Below are 20,605 nucleotides of genomic sequence, written 5' to 3'. Positions count from 1 at the left end.
ACATTCCACTGGTGTAATGAGAGCGTTTGGGTCCTCAGATGTGCCGTTTGTGCTGAAGCTTGAGTCGCTGCCCTTCACATCCTGCTGGCCGGCACAGACTCTGTACCTCATGAGCTCAGGCTTTACAGAGAAGCAGCGCTGGGTAGCGGTGTTGGAGGCCATCGTGGCTAGTGCCCGTGGTGCCCGTGAGAAAGCAGAGGCAGACGCAGTGAGTTGGGGACAAAATATGAATTATTTTATATGCATATTAATTATAAAATGTCCTGTACTGTGTCTATAGAAGATCATCATACCATATCACAGTCTATTGCTTTTGTAACATTATAGCATAAAAATAAATGAAGTTTAACTTCCAGTTGTATTTACACATTATCATCAAATTAGACTTTGATTTAAAAAATCTGATTATTATAATTTAATCAGTAGAATGATGATTATGTAAATAATGGGGTTGTTTTTGACACTTATACACTGAAAATAACACAAATATAATATAAAAACACTGAAATACAATTGAAAACAGCTGAAAATAAATACAATGTTGTGAAAAAATTGCAAGTCCGTTGTTGCAAAAATGCACAGTGTGAGCTGCTTAGAGAAGTGCAGCGGCAAGCTAAGCAGCACCGCCACACTCTATAGGAAACAATGGCACAGTCAGCGCAAAACGCTTACCTCTTTGTTTACATCACACGCACGTCGAGATTAAGGGAAAAGTTGAGTTAAAGGGTAAACATTTTTCAACAAAAAGTGTTGAATTTCTAATATTTTGAGTTAAGGGGAAGGTGAGTTACAAGGTATGACTGTAATATGTTCGAGCTGGTTCATAATGTTGGTGAAGGCCAATAATAATTGTAGATAGACCATATGTTCAGGAAACTTAAATCTAAAACTCTGTTAAAAAATGTCTGTTATTGGAAAAAGAGTACCATCTGAACGTACTGTACATCAGTGTTTATAATCTCTATAAACAAAACCTTTTTTTATAGAAACTGCTGGGAAATTCTTTGCTCAAACTGGAGGGAGACGACAGACTGGACATCAACTGCACTTTGCCCTTTACTGACCAGGTACCAGTCCAGATATTTTAAAACTGTAGTCCATCTGTTTCTCTGCATGCTGTGTTAACTCCTTTCATGCTGTTCTTCAATGGTCAGGACTTTCACAGGACCACTACAGAGCAGGTATTATTTGGGTGGTGGATCATTCTCAGCACTGCAGTGACACTGACATGGTGGTGGTGTGTTAATGTCCACTCACTGTCCACTCTATTAGACACTCCTACCTAGTTGGTCCACCCTGTAGGTGTAAAGTCAGAGACGATCGCTCATCTATTGCTGCTGTTTGAGTCGGTAATTTTCTAGACCTTCATCAGTGGTCACAGGACGCTGCCCACGGGGCGCTGTTGGCTGGATATTTTTGGTTGCTGGACTATTCTCAGACTATTTTAAAAACTCCATCAGCGCTGCTATGTTGGATCCACTCATACCAGCACAACACACACTAACACACCACCACCATGTCAGTGTCACTGCAGTGCTGAGAATGATCCACCACCCAAATAATACCTGCTCTGTAGTGGTCCTGTGAAAGTCCTGACCATTGAAGAACAGCATGAAAGGGGGCTAACAAAGCATGCAGAGAGTAATTGTACAGTCAGTAATTGTAGAACTACAAAGTGCTTCTATATGGTAAGTGGAGCTGATAAAATGGACATTGTGTGTAGAAACAAGGAGGTGGTTTTAATGTTATGGCTGATCAGGGTATCTCTGTAATAGAACTGAGTATTAAATACCAGCAGGTTACTCTTTAATGTCATTATTAATAAATATTAAAGCTTTAATAGAGAATTTTTTGTCCCTAAGAATGAAAATGTGTCTTTTTTTTGTCCCTTTGTGTTCCTCTTTTTCTTTTCTTTGTTCTATTAGATTGTATTGGTGGGTTCAGAGGAAGGTCTTTATGCACTGAATGTCATAAAGAACTCATTAACTCACATCTCAGGATTGGGGTCTGTGTTCCAAATCTACATCATCAAAGAGCACGATAAGCTGCTAATGATTGTTGGTGAGTTGAGTTCACCTTTCTTCACCTGGATGTTGTGTGTTCGTCTAGGGATGCATAACATGATGAAAGTAAATGCTGCATATCATTTTTTTACCTATTGTGCTAAAGTGACTGCTTATGTGTTGTGTTTAAATTACTGAATAGTCAGTAGGGCGCATAATGTTGAGATTCTTTTTATAGGGGACGAGAGAGCGCTCTGTCTGGTGGAGATAAAAAAAGTGAAGCAGTCGTTGTCCCAGTCGCACCTCCCAACCCTGCCTGAAATTGTTCCGTACATCTTTGAGACTGTCAAGGGCTGTCACCTCTTTGCCGCAGGGAGGGTAGGACGGCTACCTTTCTGGTGTACACTCTTACACTTAAATCTATTTTTGGTTGTACCATGTGTCAAACCGTGTTATACTGTGTGTGATTGGCTTTAGATTGAAAATAGTTCCTGCATTTGTGCAGCGATGCCCAACAAAATCACAATCCTGCGCTACAACGACAATCTCAGCAAATTCTGCATTCGCAAGGTGAGTGACGAACATTAAATGCTTCATTATGTTTAGGACTTTACCGTCATGTTTTACACACTTTGGTTACATTCATAACAGGACAGGTAGTTACTGCTTACACAAGATTCATCAGTTCAAGTTTTTTAATGTCAAACACAGTCATGGACAATTTTGTATCTCCAATTCATCTCACTTGCACGTCTTAGTACTGTGGGAGGAGACCGGAGACCGGATGAAACCCACGCAGAGTGGTATGAGTGGATCAGACACAGCAGCACTGCTGGAGTTTTTAAATACTGTGTCCACTCACTGTCCACTCTATTAGACACGCCTACCTAGTTGGTCCACTTTGTAGATGTAAAGTCAGAGACGATCGCTCATCTATTGCTGCTGTTTGAGTTGGTCATCTTGTAGACCTTCATCGGTGGTCACAGGACGCTGCCCACGGGGCGCTGTTGGCTGGATAGTTTTGGTTGGTGGACTATTCTCAGTCTAGCAGTGACAGTGAGGTGTTTAAAAACTGCAGCAGCGCTGCTGTGTCTGATCCACTCATACCAGCACAACACACTCTAACACACCACCACCATGTCAGTGTCACTGCAGTGCTGAGAATGATCCACCACCTAAATAATACCTGCTCTGTAGTGGTCCTGTGCATTTCTTATTTTGCTTTAAGACAAACCAAATGTGTGATCTTGGATCTATATCACTGATGAACGTGATTGTATGTATTTCTTTTGTTTCTCTCTCTCTCTCTCAGGAGATTGAAACCTTGGAGCCGTGTAGCTGTATTCATTTCACCAGCTATAGCATCATCATCGGCACCAATAAGTTCTATGAAATTGAGATGAAGCAATACGTGCTGGAGGGTGGGTGGAACAATAATGAGCTTTCATAACCGATAGTGAGCAGGCGTAAGCGGCAGGAGCTTACATCAGTTTATACTGCAAATAATGCAAAGAATTACATATTTTTTCAGTATAACAGGCACAAACCAGATATGATTGACGTATCTCTGACCATTTACCATGTGGTGTATTAATCAGGCATTATGTGCCGTTTCACAGAGTTCCTGGACAAGAACGATGTGTCACTGGCTTCAGCCATGTTTACCACGTCCTCCTACAGCTTCCCCATCGCCATCATGCAGATCTCAAGCACGGCTCAGAAAGAGGAGTACCTGCTCTGCTTTCATGGTCAGCTGGAGATCTGCTCATTATTCACTTCTGTTATTAGTCATTATAGAAAATGCCAACATTAAATGGGTCAGCTACATGTTACATAACGTTTACCCAGCTGCAATGCAAATGACTGTGTATAATTTATCAAATGTTCGGATCGGCAGAGTTCGGAATCTTTGTGGACGCCTACGGCCGAAGAAGCCGACCAGATGAACTCAAATGGAGTCGTCTTCCTCTGACCTTCGGTAAATTACACTAGTTTTAAAACAAATTGTCTAGATGGTAGCATGTACAAACAGAATATGAGCATTTTATGACCCAAAGTCTCTCTGTTCTTTAGCCTTTAGAGAGCCATACCTGTTTGTAACCTATTTCAACTCTCTGGATGTTATTGAGATTCAAAGTCACGCTGCTCTTGGGTACGTTGCAACACATCAGAGATGAAATGTACTAGACATTAAAGTTCAAAGTAAAGAACATATTGTACTATGATATTAACAACATCCTACTGTGTTCAGGCCTCCTGCAATCGTTCACCTGGATGTTCCTAACCCACGCTACCTGGGCCCGGCCATTTCATCAGGAGCCATTTACCTCGCCTCATCGTACCAGAACAAACTCAGAGTAATCTGCTGCAAGGGCCACGTGGTGCGAGAGGCCGGAGAGCTTCAGAGGTCAGGTTCTAGCAGGCACAACACCACATGATATTAGAACACAAGAGGTTACACAGTTCAAACAATTTCTCAATCAGATACAAGATTTATTAGTATAAAGTGACTGAAGTTGTGTATTTGTATTTGATAAATAAATAAACAAAAATGTTCAATGTTTTAGGACACAGACTTTGTATGCAGAGGAATCCATGCCACATTCAAATAGAATATGATGCAATACACTACAGTACAGTGCACAAATTGCAAAACTTTAATATTCAAATATAATCCTATCACATTCAATCACATGCTACTGTAACAAAGTGAGAAAAAGTGAGAACAGTACCGCAATGCAGATGAAAACAACAACACATTAGGATTTCACATTTGGATTGAATTATGGAGTTTTGTTGTTTTGTACTGCAGTAACTAATCGAAATACAGAGGAACCTCGATTTAACTGACTAAAGGGGTGGAGCACTGGTCCGTAAAATGCAAGTGTCCGAAACGGCAAGGTTTTTTTTTTCTAGGAGGGCGTGAAAATAAACTAAAACACAGCCCTAAGGTCCATGAATTTTAAACAATCGAACCGGACATTCGGTTTTCCAGATTTTGTCCGTTAAATCGAGGTTCCTCTGTAATTGCTGTTTGTGGATTTTGCACAAGGACAATGTTGTGTTAGGAAAATAAAAATATTTGTATTTCTGGGCACCAGAGGGCACCGTTTGTTAACTCTGTATACCAGATGTAGAAGGTAGTCTCTTAAGACTGCTGATGGTCCCATTAGAGTCTCACTGTTTTTGAAGGCACCCAGGTTGGATTTTCTGTGTTCAGGATAAGGCAGTGTCTGGCCATTTTGACACATGTACTTCTGACACGTGTACCGGCTTGTGCTGGTCAGGAACTGTTAAGGAGATGTGACAGTGCCCAGAGCTAGAGACAGGGTATTGGCAGCTCATTTTCAACGGCTGGAGGAGAGGGCAGACTGTGGCAGATGAGTGTCAAAGTTAGTATAGTTTTACACACACACACAGCTTTACTGATATGCATGTAGAGAACATGTAAGGAAATTATGCGTAGCTTTGAACGCAGAAGTAAAACAATCTTTCTTGGCAGATAGCTGTGATTGTAATTCATTACTGAAATACACTGTTCTGTACTATTAAATGTATGTAAATATGGTATATGTATTACTTTGCATACATTTGAAGGCTGCTGTGTTGAAGCATATAGTGTTAAACCTACCTGTTAATGTACCTGATTGTCTGCTTACACACTGCAACAGCACAACTCGTGTTTCAAGCAAATAATCAGCCCTAATGTGACAGATTACACCTGGTGGAACGACCCTAGGTTAATGATTTTGTAGATAATGACCCATGTACCTCTTCAACAGCCCTAACAAGCGTGCCCCGCCCACGTACAACGAGCACATTTCAAAGCGTATGTCCTCGAGTCCTGGAGCTCAGGAGAGTGTCCTGCACCGGGAGCCGAGTACGCCACACCGGTACCGCGAGGGACGCACAGAGTTCCGCAGGGACAAGTCTCCGGCCAGACCGCTGGAACGTGAGAAGTCACCAGGCCGCGCTGTGATCGACGCCCGCAGAGAAAGGTCACCAGGTCGACCCCTGGATGAGCGCGAAAGAGAACGGGAACGCACACGCCTGCACTCGAACTCGGTCCGAACTCAACTCACACCTGTCAACAAGGTACGCATGAGACACTGCCACGCTAATCATGTGTCCTTCTAGAGCACTTAGACCAGGGATTTTACACACACGTTTCTTTATTTTTTACTTTTATGCTTGTATTACTTAATAAAAAACACACAACCTATTTCCAGAAAAGCTGGGACACTTTCTAAAAATGCAAGAAAAACTGGACACTGTGATGTGTTAAATTGCCTCAACTTTAATATAACTAACAACTGACATGTTCAGAGTTTTCACTGACAAATCCAATTTTATTTTGTGAATATTAAAAACAACAAAATTTGATGCCTACAAGACAAAAAGTTGGGACAAGTTGGGACAGAGACAAAATATGACTGAGTTTACACTAACACTGTTCTGGAAGGTTCCACAATTAACAGTTTTACTGGTTACAGGTGAGTCATCAAGATCAAGTTTAAAAGAAGCATCCAACAAGGGCTTTGTGTTTGCAAGCAGGGATGGGTCATGATTTACCACTTTGTGCCAAAGAGAGAATGTGGTGAGATAATTGGCAGGAAGTTCAAGACTGCAAATACTTAGATATTTCACCATCTACAGTTCACAATATCATGAAAAGATTCAGATGAAAGGGTGAAAGTGCTGCTGAATGAGCGTAAGCATCAAGCCCACAGACTGTATTGTTTAAAAAACCATCACGCTGCCATGATGGACATAGCCACATGGGATCAGGACTACTTTGGAAAATCATTGTCACTTAACACAGTCTACTGCTGCATCAAGAAATGCTGTATTAGGCAAAGAGGAAACCAAAAGTAATCTAAGATGGCCTGGAAGACAGTGGATACATGTTCTGTGGTTAGATGAGTCCACATTTTAGGCCTTATTCTGCACAAGTTACAACGGCATAGCTTTGTAGACATACATTTACATTTTCAGCATTTAGCAGACGCTGAGTGACTTGCAATTGAGACTGCATACATTGCAAGCAATTGAGGGTTAAGAGCCTTGCTTAAGGGCACAACAGTGGCTACTTGACAGATGTGGGTCTTGAACCAGTGACCTTCCAGTTATTAGTCCTGTACTTTAACCGTTGAGCTACCACTGCCCTTGAGTTTGTATACTTGACTGTACAGCGCATCATAAAGATGGTGACCATAGACTGTTGAGCAGCTTAAGTCTTGTATTACAGAAAGAATGAGCAGCAATTTAACTTGCTAAACTGCACCAATTAGTATCTTTATTTCCCAAACAATTAAGAAGTATAATAAACAAAGATGATGTAACCCAGCAGTAAACACACCTTTGTCCCAACTTTTTTGGAGTGTATTGCAGGCAGCAATTTTTTAAATTTGTTTACAATTAACAAACAGAATTAAGATCGGCATTAAAAACACAAAATCTTTGTACTTTTGTTTTAAATTATATATATACTATATATATGCAGTATATAACGGGACTCACCTCACCAATCACAGTGTGTTTAAATTACAAATACATATATATATATATATATATATGCATATGCACATATAGCAGAAATGAAAGTTAAAGCCTGTATTTGTAATTTAAACACTGTGACTGGTGAGGTGAGTCCCGTTCTGTGTAACTGTAGTGTTTTATGAGCCTGCTGACCTCTGTGTGACCTCTCTGGTGCTGGTTTAGGTGTGGGACCAGTCTTCTGTGTGACAGCACCCCTGGACCAATGAAGTTTAAGAGCCATCGTCCAGTCCCTGCACGGATGGACACGCCATGTAACAGGCGCTTCTTTTAACACAACAGGTTCATCGTGCCATTACCTGCTGTGAGCAGATCATATTATATATTTTGTATTTAGCTGTCGTCCAATTCTACATGTTTTGCTCACATATTTACATACAAAGTGGATTTGAGATAAAAGGGTTTCATGAGTGAGAGATTGTAAACAAAACCCAATAATCAGAAAATCCCTTAATTATATATAAATATATATAAATACAAAATGCACAGCACATCCTTTTGTAAATATACCGATTCCAATTTTATAGTTTAAAGGTTGGGTGAAAGACATAGTCAGGTCTATTTTTTATGAAGAAACGTGTTTGTATAAAGTTAAGATGAAGATTTCTTACAGAACAGTTTTTGTGTTCACCGTTACACGTCTGCTTCAGTCATCGCAATCAAGCTGGCTGCTTTACTGGGATATTTTCTGTCAGTCTTTTATATAGATATATACAGTATATATACACACACATACACAACTGTGCTTAGTACAAATACATTCACACAAAAGTTATAGAATGAAACTGGATGTTGGTGGCAAAACAGGACTTTATTTATTTAAATATTTATTTAAATTATTGATTATATCCTTGGTATGTATGTCTACTTAAAAATGTAAAAATTGTATCTATTATGTGTTTCGACTTTGTACTTTTGCAAAAATACGTATTTATAAGTTTAAACTAAGACATTTTAAGAATATTAAGGGAAAAAGCGTCAGACACCACAAATTAATAATCATACTTTGATGCAACATACATGTACAGTAAGTAAAAAAGCAGCATTGTGGATTAATTATGACTAATTCCTCTAGGGGTTGATGTCTTTTGTCTTTTTGAAACATTTAGATTTAGTTCTTGGCTGATGAGACTGAATTGTCCTGGTACACGTACACGCCCCAGTACTGTTTAGAGCAGCCGCCTCCATACTTTGTGGATACTGAATCATAAACAACCCCACACCTTCTACTTCTCCAAAGTGACAAGATCAAATATTGCCAAAGATCTTTTTTTTGTTTTGTCTGATCATTGTGTTGATTCGTCTTCATGCTTGTGGGCAAACATTTTTGGACTTTTGATCAAATTATCTTTTTTTTTTTATTTAATTTTTTTTTACTTTTTGGCCTTTTTAATTATAAATTTTTTTTTTTAACCTTTTGATCAAATTATATATACATATATACTCTTCGGCCTTTTTAATTATACTTTTTGTTTTTACCTTTTGATCAAATTATATACAGTATATACATATTTAATTTTGGCCTTTTTAATTATACTTTTTTTTTTTTTTTTTACCTTTTGATCAAATTATATATATATACATATTTATTTTTTGGCCTTTTTTTGTTATACATTTTTTTTTACCTTTTGGCTTTTTTAAATTCTGGGTTTTTTTTGTAACTTTTGATCAAATTATATGTTTTGTTTTTACTTTTAGCCATTTTAATGATCCTTTTTTTTTTTTTTTTTTTTTTTACCTCTAATCAAATAAGTTTTTTTTTTCTCTTTTTTTTTTTTTACTTTTGATCAAATTGTCATTTTTTTTTTACTTTTGGCTTTTTTAATTATCCGTTTTTTTTTTTTTACTTCTGATCAAATTATACGTTTTTTGAGCTTTTGTTTTTTTTGACTTCTCTTACATTTTATTAGTATAAAAGCATGTTGGAAGTTATTATTATAATAAAAATGACTATTATTATTATTCCATTATAACATCTGCCATAGTAATACCAAACCAGTTGCCCTGACAGTATTGTTTATGGTGTTATCTCTGGCACTTTATCCTTTTCTCTTAGGGTTTTTGTGGTCATTTAGAACTAACAGAAGCTGCGTTAACATCATCAGGATTTTTACTCACTGCTGGAAATTGTCTTAATCTTTTGGAACTTTTTTAAAATAATAAATTTAGGCACAACTTGCACAAGAACATTTTTTAAATTTGCATTAGTATCTTTAACAAACTTTATTATTTGTAACAATTATGTAGAATTTCTTTATCAATCTAGCACAAAGAAAAAACAATCTTTGTACTTATAAATACATACCACTCTGTTAAACTCAGTCCTAGATGTTTTTACAGTCGAGACTGTTATGCTACACAGTATAGATGTTTACATTTACATATAAAAAACAACAGACAATCTAAAAATAAAGCAATTAAGTGTTTATCTGTGTTACAGGAACTCGAATGTTTAGCCATGAATTGAAATACTAAATAAACAATGTGAGAAATGTTATAAAATATACAAACAAAATTAGACATAAATGATACTGACCTTGCTAAATCAGTCAATGCCAATAAAAATAACTACACACCTGAACAGCACCCCTATAATAATTAGGCAATAATTAGTGATTGGAGCTTTAGAATACCTGTCTGAAGGGGAACACCAGTGTAAAGTGGTACCTTGAAACTCAACATCAGTTGGTTCTGGGAGTGGCATCGAGTTTATTATTATTTTTTTTAATTCTTTATTTATTGACATTTAGTATCACAAAATATTCAATACAAACTGTTTTCTGTGTTTTATACATTTTTTTTCCCCCCAAACTTCCTCTTTCCCTCTCTCCCCATCCGTGGAGGGGAGAAAACAATAATAATAACAATAGTAGCAATAATAACTATTTCTAAATGAACTATGTACAAATAGGGAGTGAATTCTTATATACAACATATGCATTACTCTGTGAAAATAAAATCAGGCCTAAGGGGTGTCACATAATTGACCCATTTTACCCAAATTAAATCACATTGTTCTAATTTTAAATTTAAGAATGCTGATATTTTTTCCATTTTGTAAATACTCATTGTGATGTCCATCCATACATTCAGGGTCGGGCTCTCCCGGGACAACCACTTCCTGGTAAGAGCTTTCCTGGCAGCCACTAACAGTGCATTTATTAAGTGTTTATCCTTTTTCACCCACTCCTGAGGTATGAGTCCAAGATATATGGTCTTGCACTCGAAGTTAATTTCAGATTCAAAGATATTTTGTAGAGCTTCATGTATCCCCATCCAATAGTCTTTAATACCCGGGCAGTCCCAAAACACATGGAAGTGGTTAGCATTTTGATTTCCACAGTTTCTCCAGCAGGCAGGGGGGTTATTATCATAATGTGATTTCTGAGAGGGTGTAATAAAGTATCTTATTGAGTTTTTCCAATATTGAGATCTGGTGCACTTCCACTGATATCTCCATATTGTTGGCCATTCTTCCTCTGATATCCTTATCTCTCCTTCCTTTTCCCATTTTGTTTTAATATACAGAGTTGAATGTGTTTTTAGGTCAGAGAAAGCTTTGTACAAACATGAGTGGCATCGAGTTTAAAAGACGTTTCAAGGTATTTTATCCCATAAGGATGTAGAGGAAACCTGTTGATGTGTTCCATGGTCCCGTGAAACTGCATATATTTTAGACTAATGTAAAATAATGGGGTTGTTTGTGACACGTATACACTAAAAATAACACAAATATAATATAACACTGAAATACAATTGAAAAACAGTTAAAAATCAATAAAAACTACAATAAACCTGCACTTTACTTCTTTACTGTTTCCTTACGCTTCTTAATCGTGGAGATGCTTGATCTTTAAATATCGTATTCCGTTCAGTAAAGGTGCATTCACATGAGAAGTAACAAAATCACTTTTGCGCTGCTGTGCTGTGGTTATTTCCTATGGAGTGTGACGGTGCACAAAGCTTAACGTGACTTATTGTACTGAAACAACTTATGAAACTACTGAAACTTATGAACAGTAATAATTAAGAGAAGTTCAGTGTTTCAATGTCATTATTTTAATACATTAATTCACATGAAGCTTTTTTTTAAACAATAAGCATTTTAGACTCAGAAAAGCTGATTCTTACAATTTCTCAGAACCTCGAGCTGTAACACAAGTTTAAAAGTGAAACAGGGAGGAAAATCCAGATACACACAGATACATGTGGAGCTTTCAGAGTGGATTTGACGGTCATTCCATTCGTCTCATATTCACACTTTGATGACATTTTACTGCACCAGCAGAGACACACACAACACGTTTGTCGAAGATTTGGAGTTTGGGGGACGTCGAGTTACAAGGTACCATTGTACTTTGCCACTGTGCACAATGTTAGAGAATCGTACAACGGTCACAGCTCGGGGTAACCAAATGTCCACATTCACAATTTGACACAACCTTCAGGTTCAAATGTAAAAGTGTTATTTCACTTAATCACAAACATTAATGTCCTGATCCGAACCCAATTTATAATCCATGGCCTGTGCTTAAAATTTAATAATAGAAGACCTAAAGGATCCGGATTCTGTAATGACAAAAATGTATTCTACTTCACTAAAATCTTGAATACGAAGTGAATTTAGATAAGTTGCTTTCATTGTTAATAAGCTACCAAGTATCAGTTATTATCAGGTATTTTAGCTTTGATTAAAATGCTGTGATAATAAAGGTTTCCTGGGTAAATGTAACATCAACAGACAGACAGCAAATTTTTGTTCAACTACCTTTTAAGATACAGCTTCACCTGCTGCAAGTGTCCTTGTGCTGTTGCAGTAAATGTGTCGCGTTCTGTTGATGCACTATTAATAGTATTTGCTTTTATGGACACACTGCTGGCTACAGGACGTCTACCGGGTTCTTTAGGAACGTTTTGCTGCTTATTGTAACCAAGTTCTGTTTTGCCGTATGGTGAAATCATATCCACTAGCCTACAGGGTTTGTACAAAATATTACTGCTTCCTTATTGTGGGACAGCGATCACAGCTACAGCTCAGCTCTTTTTAGTATTTACAGCTTATACTGGAGTGTTCAGTTAACATGCATGAATCATTTCAATCAACTTTCTTGGGTTGGGAAAACCCGTCATGGATCCACTTGATATGGATTGTTATTATACATATTGATGTTTTTAAAACTCTGTTTTTTTTTTAAACATAAATAACATTAAAGATTTAAAATGACAAAGTGTAATAAAGTGTGGATGGATTTGTTTGTTTATTAGGATTTTAACGTCATGTTCTACACTTTGGTTACATTCATGACAGGAACAGGTAGTTACTAGATTCATGATTCACAAGTTTAATATCGAACACAGTCATGGACAATTTTGTATCTCCAATTCACCTCACTTGCACGTCTTTGGACTGTGGGAGGAAACTGGAGCTCCCAGAGGAAACCCACACAGACACGGGGAGAACATGCAAACTCCACACAGAAAGAACCCAGGCCGCCCACCTTCTTGCTGTGAGGCGACAGTGCTACCCACTTAGCCACCGTGCCGCCCCTATTTTATTTATGCATTTTTCTCCCATTTTCTCCCTGATTTAGTGTAGTCAATTTGTCTTCTGCTGCTGGGGATCCCTCATTGCAGTCGAGGTGGGTATATTGCTGCTCACGCCTCCTCCGACCCGCACGCAGCCGTTTGCGAGACCCTTTTTCACCTATGCACTCTGCACAGGCACCTCTTTATCTCCTAATCAGGGTCCTTACACAGCGTTTGAAGACCCCACCCACATAGTCCGGTCATCCCGCCCTAGCAGAAACGTGTCTGCTGCAGGCACTGCCAATTATGCCCGCTAGATGGCACCCAGCCGACCCGTGGCAACGCAGAGTTTTGAACCGAGGAGTTCAGAATATTGGCGCTGGTGTGCTAGCAAAATATTCCGCAGTGCCACCTGGGCACCCCATTTATTTATTAGGAATTTAATGTAATGTTTTACACTTTGGTTACATTCATGACAGGACAAGTAGCTACAGGTTAAACAGTTTAATATCAAACACAGTCATGGACAATTTTGTATCTCCTTGCACGTTTTTGGACTGTTGGAGGAAACCCACACTGACACGGGGAGAACATGCAAACTCCACACAGAAAGGACCCGAACCGCTCCACCTGGGAATCAAACCCAGGACGTTCTTGCTGTAAGGCGACAGTGCCACCCACCGAGCCACCCTATATAAATATTACATAAGGCTTATTTTAATACATGACAGGTTTTATACTTACCTCTGCTTAACAGCCGTGTGGATTGACAAGTTCTACAAGTTCAAGTGAGTTTCCTCCACCTTCTCTAAAAGATGCCAGCAAGAGTGAGTGAATAGTTTAGTGTGTGATGTCCAGTGTTTCCAAAATAAGCTCTGGATCCACCATGACCTTGACAAAGATAAACAGTAAAGTTGAAAAAAAAAAAAAGGACATGGACTGATGACATTTTCTATTCAGATTTATTCTCATGTAAGTTGAACAGAGTATTTTAGATGGTTATTGTGCAAAAAAATAAACCCGGGAATATTCTCTTTCACATTCATGGATTGATTATAGCAATAAAGTCCTTAAGTCAGTCACATCGAGCAACGTCCTGCTAACAAGTCCAGCAATTACACCCACATATTTCATCCATCAAAGAATTTATTCCTAGTTCAGCAAAGAAACGGATGAGATGAAAAGCTTTTACTTTAATTCAGACAGAAATGAAACTTTAATCTGAGCTCAGACAGTCTGTGAAATAAGATCGAGTTTAAACAACGAAGGTCATTTTAATCATTTCTCAGAATGGACTGAAAGAAAAACACATGATCATGAGTGTATGTGTTACTAAATAAAAGCTCTAAAGGTTGATGTGAAACTGTGATCTGTGTCTGCTGGGGTCAGTTAATAGGCAGCTAATATGCGACGGTCAGCAATCAGACCTCTACTCATCAAACACCGATTATCATGTGGCAGGTAAACGGTCAGATTGCAAAATAATTGTCAAAAGTAAAGTTATTAATAAATATTTGGGCCGCTCAGGTGGCGTAGCAGTAAAACATTTTACATTTTCAGCATTTAGCAGACGCTTTTATCCAAAGCGACTTACACAATGAGCTGAACATGATGAGCAATTGAGGGTTAAGGGCCTTGCTCAGGGACCAAGTGGCAACTTGGTGGTGGCAGGGCTTGAACCGGCAACCTTCTGTTTACTAGTCCAGTACCTTAACCACTGAGCTATCACTGCTGAACACCAGAGCTGGGATCTCGAATACATCGTATCGAGTCTCAGCTCTGCCTGCCGGCTGGGCTGAGCGGCCACATGAACAACGATTGGCCTGTTGTTCAGATAGGGGTGGGATATTAAAGCTGGATAGGGTCTCTCTCTCATAACTAATGCGATAACTACAACCTCTGCTGGCTGATTGATGGCGCCTGCACAGAGACGAGGAAAGAGTGCTGATCAGGGTGTCTCTCCGTACACAGTGCTGATCCGCATTGCACTCGTCAAGTGTAGGTGACGAAATGCATACAGCTGCTGCTCACGTGTCGGAGGGGGCGTGGGTTAGCTTCGTTCTCCTCAATCAGAGAGGGGATCGGCATTGGTGGAGAGGAAGCGTGACGCAATCGGGAAATTGGACGCGCTAAAAGGGAGAAAAAGGGGAGAAAATGCATAAAGAAAATATAAAAAAATAATGATAAATATTTGGGCAAAACTCTGGCAGGGACTGCATTTCCACAAAACAAACCTCAAAACGCTACTACACCCCCCACACAACTTTCATTTCTTTGCTGAAAAAAAATAAAATAGATACAACTCAAAAACAAGCTGCTATACTTCTCATGACAAATGTCACTCTTCAAGAATTCTATACAATTTATTTTTTCCTTAAACGATATATATTTATATTTTATTCATATATATATATTACTAAATTTGTTTCGCATTATGTTACAAAAGGATTAGAGAACTGAACGTGGCAAACAAGCACGAGAGGTTACGCTGCGAAAAAGCTTTTGCTTAAACTCTGTTTTTACTGAGGATTTGACAGAGGACTGTAAAGAAAAAATCCCTAATTCTTTACAAACTGAAACAGGTAAACGAGCTGAATGGAGGAGAATCTGGTATCTGTAACTGAGCACACGTGTCCATTCAGCTAGAATTATAAACTTGTGGGACGTGGCGACCGCACCGAAAGATCAGTCAGTCCACAGGGGGTGACAAATGTGTTTTAAATATTACTGATGATGATACATGACAAATTAGGAAACGGGGTAAAAACAGGACTGTGAGGTTCTGAACTCCTCAGTCGGCTGGGCGCCATCTAGCGGGCATAACTGGCAGTGCCTGCAGCAGAAACGTCTCTGCTAGGGCGGGATGACCAGACTATGTGGGTGGGGTCTTCAAACGCTGTGTAAGGACCCTGATTAGGATTTAATAAACATTATTTAATGTGAGCTACGACATCCTCTCAAACAGCCAGCAACGGGCGCAACAGTAAGGCACGCTGGGCCAGCAGTGCTGACAATTTGAGCTTGCGTGTTTGAATCCTAAGCTCTGCTATTGGATGGCCAAGCACCCACATGGACAGTGACTGGCTCGTTTGAGGGACCTCTAATGAATACAAATTCCCACACAAACCCCCTAAGGACCCTGATTAGCAGATACAGGCACCTGTGAGAGTGCATGGGCGAAAAAGAAAAGGTCCGCTAAGGGCTGTGCACGGGTCGGAGGAGGCGTGAGCAGCAATATACCCACCTAGACTGCGATCAGGGATCCCTCAGCAGCAGAAGACAAAATGACTACACACTAAATTGGGAGAAAATGAATAAATAAAATAAGAAAGGACTGTAAATAAACATCGTGTCCTAAAACATTTGGTCAAAACTCAAAAATCCTCAGTTGAGGAATTAGAGGAGTTTTTGATAGCTGAAATAATGTCATCTACACAGCAGCACTGTATAAAGACTCAAAGCAAAGCTAGGAGTAGAACCAAACCCTCTGATTTCTCCCTCAAACATCGTACACTCTCAGTCCAGCAACTAAACAAAACCTCTTAGTGAGATGATAAAATAAAGCAAAATAATAAAGTCCCAAATAATGCTGGCCACTCAGAATCAGCCCTTATCCCCGTCTGCAGCATAAAACCAGGTAAGCTTTGCTTTTCATAAAGAGCAAAACAAAAATCCACCTCTCGAGTGCGTCCTCGTCCTCAGCAGTATGTTCAGCAGTTCACTAAAAAATCTGTGCGTGTTTCAACTATCCAAACCAGCAAGAATCTGCCACCCATGGTGCTTTAAATACCCCCAACCTCCTGCGTCTGCCACGGGCACCTTCCACTCCATATATACACACACACTCGCTTTCACATGGAGCAAAAAAGCTGCAGCCCTCTACAGCAACATCTGAGAAAGAGCGTCTAGTGTCCGGAAGCTTCTACTGTCTCTCCCTCGGTTGCTGGACACACACGTTCCGGTCGGCGTATCAAGAAACGCTCAGTTGGACGTCAGTTGGAACTGGCTGTGATGGGCTTCTCAAACTCCAGTTCCAGTGGTGGAGCTGGTAACTGTAAGTTGCTGAAACACGCCTTACACACGCGGCTCGGCTCAAACAGCTGCTGGCTTGGCACCGGAATCTTCTGATCGCAGCAGCTGGCGCAGAACACGTTGCCACAGTTCCTGCGATAAAGGGGAAAATAATAATGAGAAGAAGGGCTGAGCTGGAGAAGATCTGAAACTGTACAAGCGTGTTTAATCACATTTAATACATCAACCAGGTTCCAAAACAACAGGGTTACATCTTTCTGTTACATACACTGATCAGCCATAACATTAAAACCACCTCCTTGTTACTACACTCACTGTCCATTTTATCAGCTCCACTTACTATATAGAAGCACTTTGTAGTTCTACAATTACTGACTGTGGTCCATCTATTTCTCTACATGCTTTTTAAATTTGCTTTCACCCTGTTCTTCAATGGTCAGGACCCCCACAGGACCACCACAGAGCAGGTATTATTTAGGTGGTGGATCATTCTCAGCACTGCAGTGACACTGACATGGTGGTGGTGTGTTAGTGTGTGTTGTGCTGGTATGAGTGGATCAGACACAGCAGCGCTGCTGGAGTTTTTAAATACCGTGTCCACTCACTGTCCACTCTATTAGACACTCCTACCTAGCTGGTCCACCTTGTAGATGGAAAGTCAGAGACGATCGCTCATCTATTGCTGCTGTTTGAGTCGGTCATCTTCTAGATCTTCATCAGTGGTCACAGGACGCTGCCCATGGGGCGCTGTTGGCTGGATATTTTGGTTGGTAGACTATTCTCAGTCCAGCAATGACAGTGAGGTGTTTAAAAACTCCAGCAGCGCTGCTGTGTCTGATCCACTCTTACCAGCTCAACACACACTAACACACCACCACCATGTCATGATCAGTGCTGAGAATGATCCACCACCTAAATAATACCTGCTCTGTGGTGGTCCTGTGGTGGTCCTGACCATTGAAGAACAGCATGAAAGGGGGCTAACAAAGCATGCAGAGAAACAGAAGTAAGTGGTAAGTGGAGATGATAAAATGGACAGTGAGTGTAGAAACAAGGAGGTGGTTTTAATGTTATGGCTGATCGGTGTATAAGGAGTGCGCTTTATTCAGCAAAAATGCAGCCACATGCAAGCGATGTTTAAGTTCACCAGCAGTGATGTTTAGGTTAATCAGTTACTAGCAGAAAAAATGATCTGCAAAAAATCCACAGCTTTCAAAATGCGTGTTTGTGATGTCACAAAGTCGATATACAATAATCATGCACCAGTGTACGTAGCATTAGGCCTGTCACCAACAACTGTCATGAATATAATTAATCTTTTTTTAAATACATTTTATGTTTCTGTGATAGTACAGCACTTTGAAAAGTATTTACCCCCTTATTGATATATAGTTTTAACATGTTATTGTCAAGGATAGCACATTTCAAATAAAGTAGTACTGAAACCAAAGTGGGCGGCACAGTGGCTCAGTGGGTAGCACTGTCGCCTCACAGCAAGAAGGTCCTGGGTTCGATCCCCAGGCGGGGCGGTCCGGGTCCTTTCTGTACGGAGTTTGCATGTTCTCCCCGTGTCTGCGTGGGTTTCCTCCGGAAGCTCCAGTTTCCTCCCACAGTCCAACAACACGCAGTCAGGTTAATTGGAGAGACTGAATTGCCCTATAGGTGAATGTGTGTGTGTGTGTATGTGTGTCTGCCCTGCGATGGACTGGCGCCCTGTCCAGGGTGTTACTCTGTGCCTTGTGCCCATTAAAAGCTGGGACAGGCTCCAGCACCCCACCGCGACCCTAATTGGATAAGCGGTTAAGAAAGTGAGTGAGTGAAACCAAAGCCTCGGAACAAGCGTAACGAAATTGCAAAACATCTGTGGCTCAGCTGTTTTTAATTATTTACAAGGATAACAGCTGATTACTTTGTGAGGTCTATCAGCATGGTAGACACTGTTCACAGAACACATCCAAAGTGAATTCAAACCAAAACTCAGATCTAAAGAAAAATGGATTTATAGAAGCACACAAGCCAATAATCTGATTTAATAAACACTGTTAATGTGAGCTAGGTTATCTTCTCACACAGCCAGCATCGGCGATTGGGTGGCCTAGTGGTAAAGCACCACCAGTGCTGACATTTCGAGTTCACCAGTTTAAATCTCAGCTCTGCTATAGGACGGCTAAGCGTCAACATGGACAATGACTGGGGACTTCTGCTGGCTGATCAATAATGCCTGCACAATAATACAGGGATAATGGAGATGGGTGCACGATACAGATTCCCACATAAACCCAGCAGGTAAAAGAAGCGGTCGCCTAGTGCAGGGAGACCCACATTTTGTCCATGATCTTGACCGTGACCCAGGTAACACAAATAATGCATCAAAAAGAAACACAAAACAAAATATACTTCATTTAGGAAAATGGTGGCAATCTGGTCCCACTGTGGTTACAATGTGTAACGTAAAGCCTCCACAAGAGGGAAATCGTGTACAAGTTTATTTCGTGTTTGTGCTTGTGCTACAATTTGTTGATGTAATTATTATTATAAAAAGAAACTGGGAGGTAAATGCATAAAAATAGCCAGCTAAATATACAGCTGTGTAGTGAACTGGGCTCTGTGATGGATCAGCACCTTTAGTCCCTTTGTGTAACAGATTTCTAACAGCTATTAAAACGGCACATAATTCTCAATTGACTGTGGCATAAACAAACCGAATTAATTAATTCACTGATTATTCGAGCTAATTAATGTCATTTACCACATGATGATTACTTAACATTCATATGCAACAGGCCTAAACGTCTTCATACAGAGCACATTTATACAAACATGCACAGTTTCCTCACACTGTACTCACAAAACTCAACATGCACTCTCACACCTCTCCACCAGCTTGTTCAGGACTGGGTACTTTAAAAAAGTGTCATAGATACTAAATTTGCTCTTTAGTCTAATCAAAGAAGGACTTCTGTTCTGACTGGTCATTCACTGATGGAGTCAAAAGGTGAATATTATAAATTTTATGGGACTGTTAGGTCACATCCCACTGCTGCATTAAAAAAAAAATATGAGCATCAAACTATTGAGCGATTTTGCCGAGTGTATTTATTTTATAAGGAATTTAACCTCATGTTTTACACACTTTGGTTACATTCATGACAGGACAGGTAGTTACTGGTTACACAAGATTCATCAGTTCACAAGTTTAATATCAAACACAGTCATGGACAATTTTGTATCTCCAATTTACCTTATCTGCACGTTTTTGGACTGTGGGGGGAAACCGGACATGGGGAGAACATGCAAACTGCACACAGAAAGGACCCGGACCAATCCACATGGGGATTGAACCCCAGGACCTTCTTGCTGTGAGGCGACAGTACTACCCACGGAGCCACTGTGCCCTTGCCGAGCATAAAAACTCATATTAATTACTGATTGTTATGGGCAACAAAACAATTCTATTGTATTTAACCATATTTTATAGCTGATAATTA

General features: G+C 39.7%; 2 protein-coding genes across 11 annotated transcripts in view; one reads left to right on the top strand and one right to left on the bottom strand.

Annotated features, from left to right (window-relative positions):
* The window catches only part of LOC134318121 (citron Rho-interacting kinase), a 60,962-nt gene extending 52,346 nt beyond the window's left edge, over positions 1 to 8,616 (top strand). For 4 of the 6 annotated variants that reach the window (XM_062998883.1, XM_062998885.1, XM_062998887.1 and 1 more), the window contains exons 29-39: positions 39 to 208; positions 987 to 1,067; positions 1,926 to 2,061; positions 2,242 to 2,381; positions 2,481 to 2,573; positions 3,316 to 3,424; positions 3,623 to 3,751; positions 3,901 to 3,981; positions 4,077 to 4,155; positions 4,255 to 4,410; positions 5,786 to 6,140. In XM_062998883.1, coding sequence (XP_062854953.1) covers positions 39 to 208; positions 987 to 1,067; positions 1,926 to 2,061; positions 2,242 to 2,381; positions 2,481 to 2,573; positions 3,316 to 3,424; positions 3,623 to 3,751; positions 3,901 to 3,981; positions 4,077 to 4,155; positions 4,255 to 4,410; positions 5,786 to 6,140 — 1,529 coding nt within the window. Of the gene's footprint in view, positions 1 to 38; positions 209 to 986; positions 1,068 to 1,925; positions 2,062 to 2,241; positions 2,382 to 2,480; positions 2,574 to 3,315; positions 3,425 to 3,622; positions 3,752 to 3,900; positions 3,982 to 4,076; positions 4,156 to 4,254; positions 4,411 to 5,785; positions 6,141 to 7,724 lie in introns of those variants that run through there. The other 2 variants (XM_062998888.1, XM_062998886.1) reach the window with 1 other exon arrangement.
* Positions 8,617 to 13,481: 4,865 nt separating this feature from the next.
* Positions 13,482 to 20,605, bottom strand: part of mtmr3 (myotubularin related protein 3) — a 44,746-nt gene continuing 37,622 nt past the window's right edge. For 2 of the 5 annotated variants that reach the window (XM_062998880.1, XM_062998881.1), the window contains one exon: positions 13,575 to 17,249. In XM_062998880.1, the coding sequence (XP_062854950.1) occupies positions 17,078 to 17,249 (172 nt within the window). In that variant the 3' untranslated portion in view covers positions 13,575 to 17,077. Of the gene's footprint in view, positions 17,250 to 20,605 lie in introns of all 5 variants that reach the window. The other 3 variants (XR_010013339.1, XR_010013338.1, XR_010013337.1) reach the window with 3 other exon arrangements.

This window comes from Trichomycterus rosablanca, chromosome 7, assembly GCF_030014385.1.
Source record: "Trichomycterus rosablanca isolate fTriRos1 chromosome 7, fTriRos1.hap1, whole genome shotgun sequence".
In the NCBI taxonomy this organism is placed as follows: Eukaryota; Metazoa; Chordata; class Actinopteri; order Siluriformes; family Trichomycteridae; genus Trichomycterus; species Trichomycterus rosablanca.
This window is presented reverse-complemented; position numbering and strand designations above follow the sequence as displayed.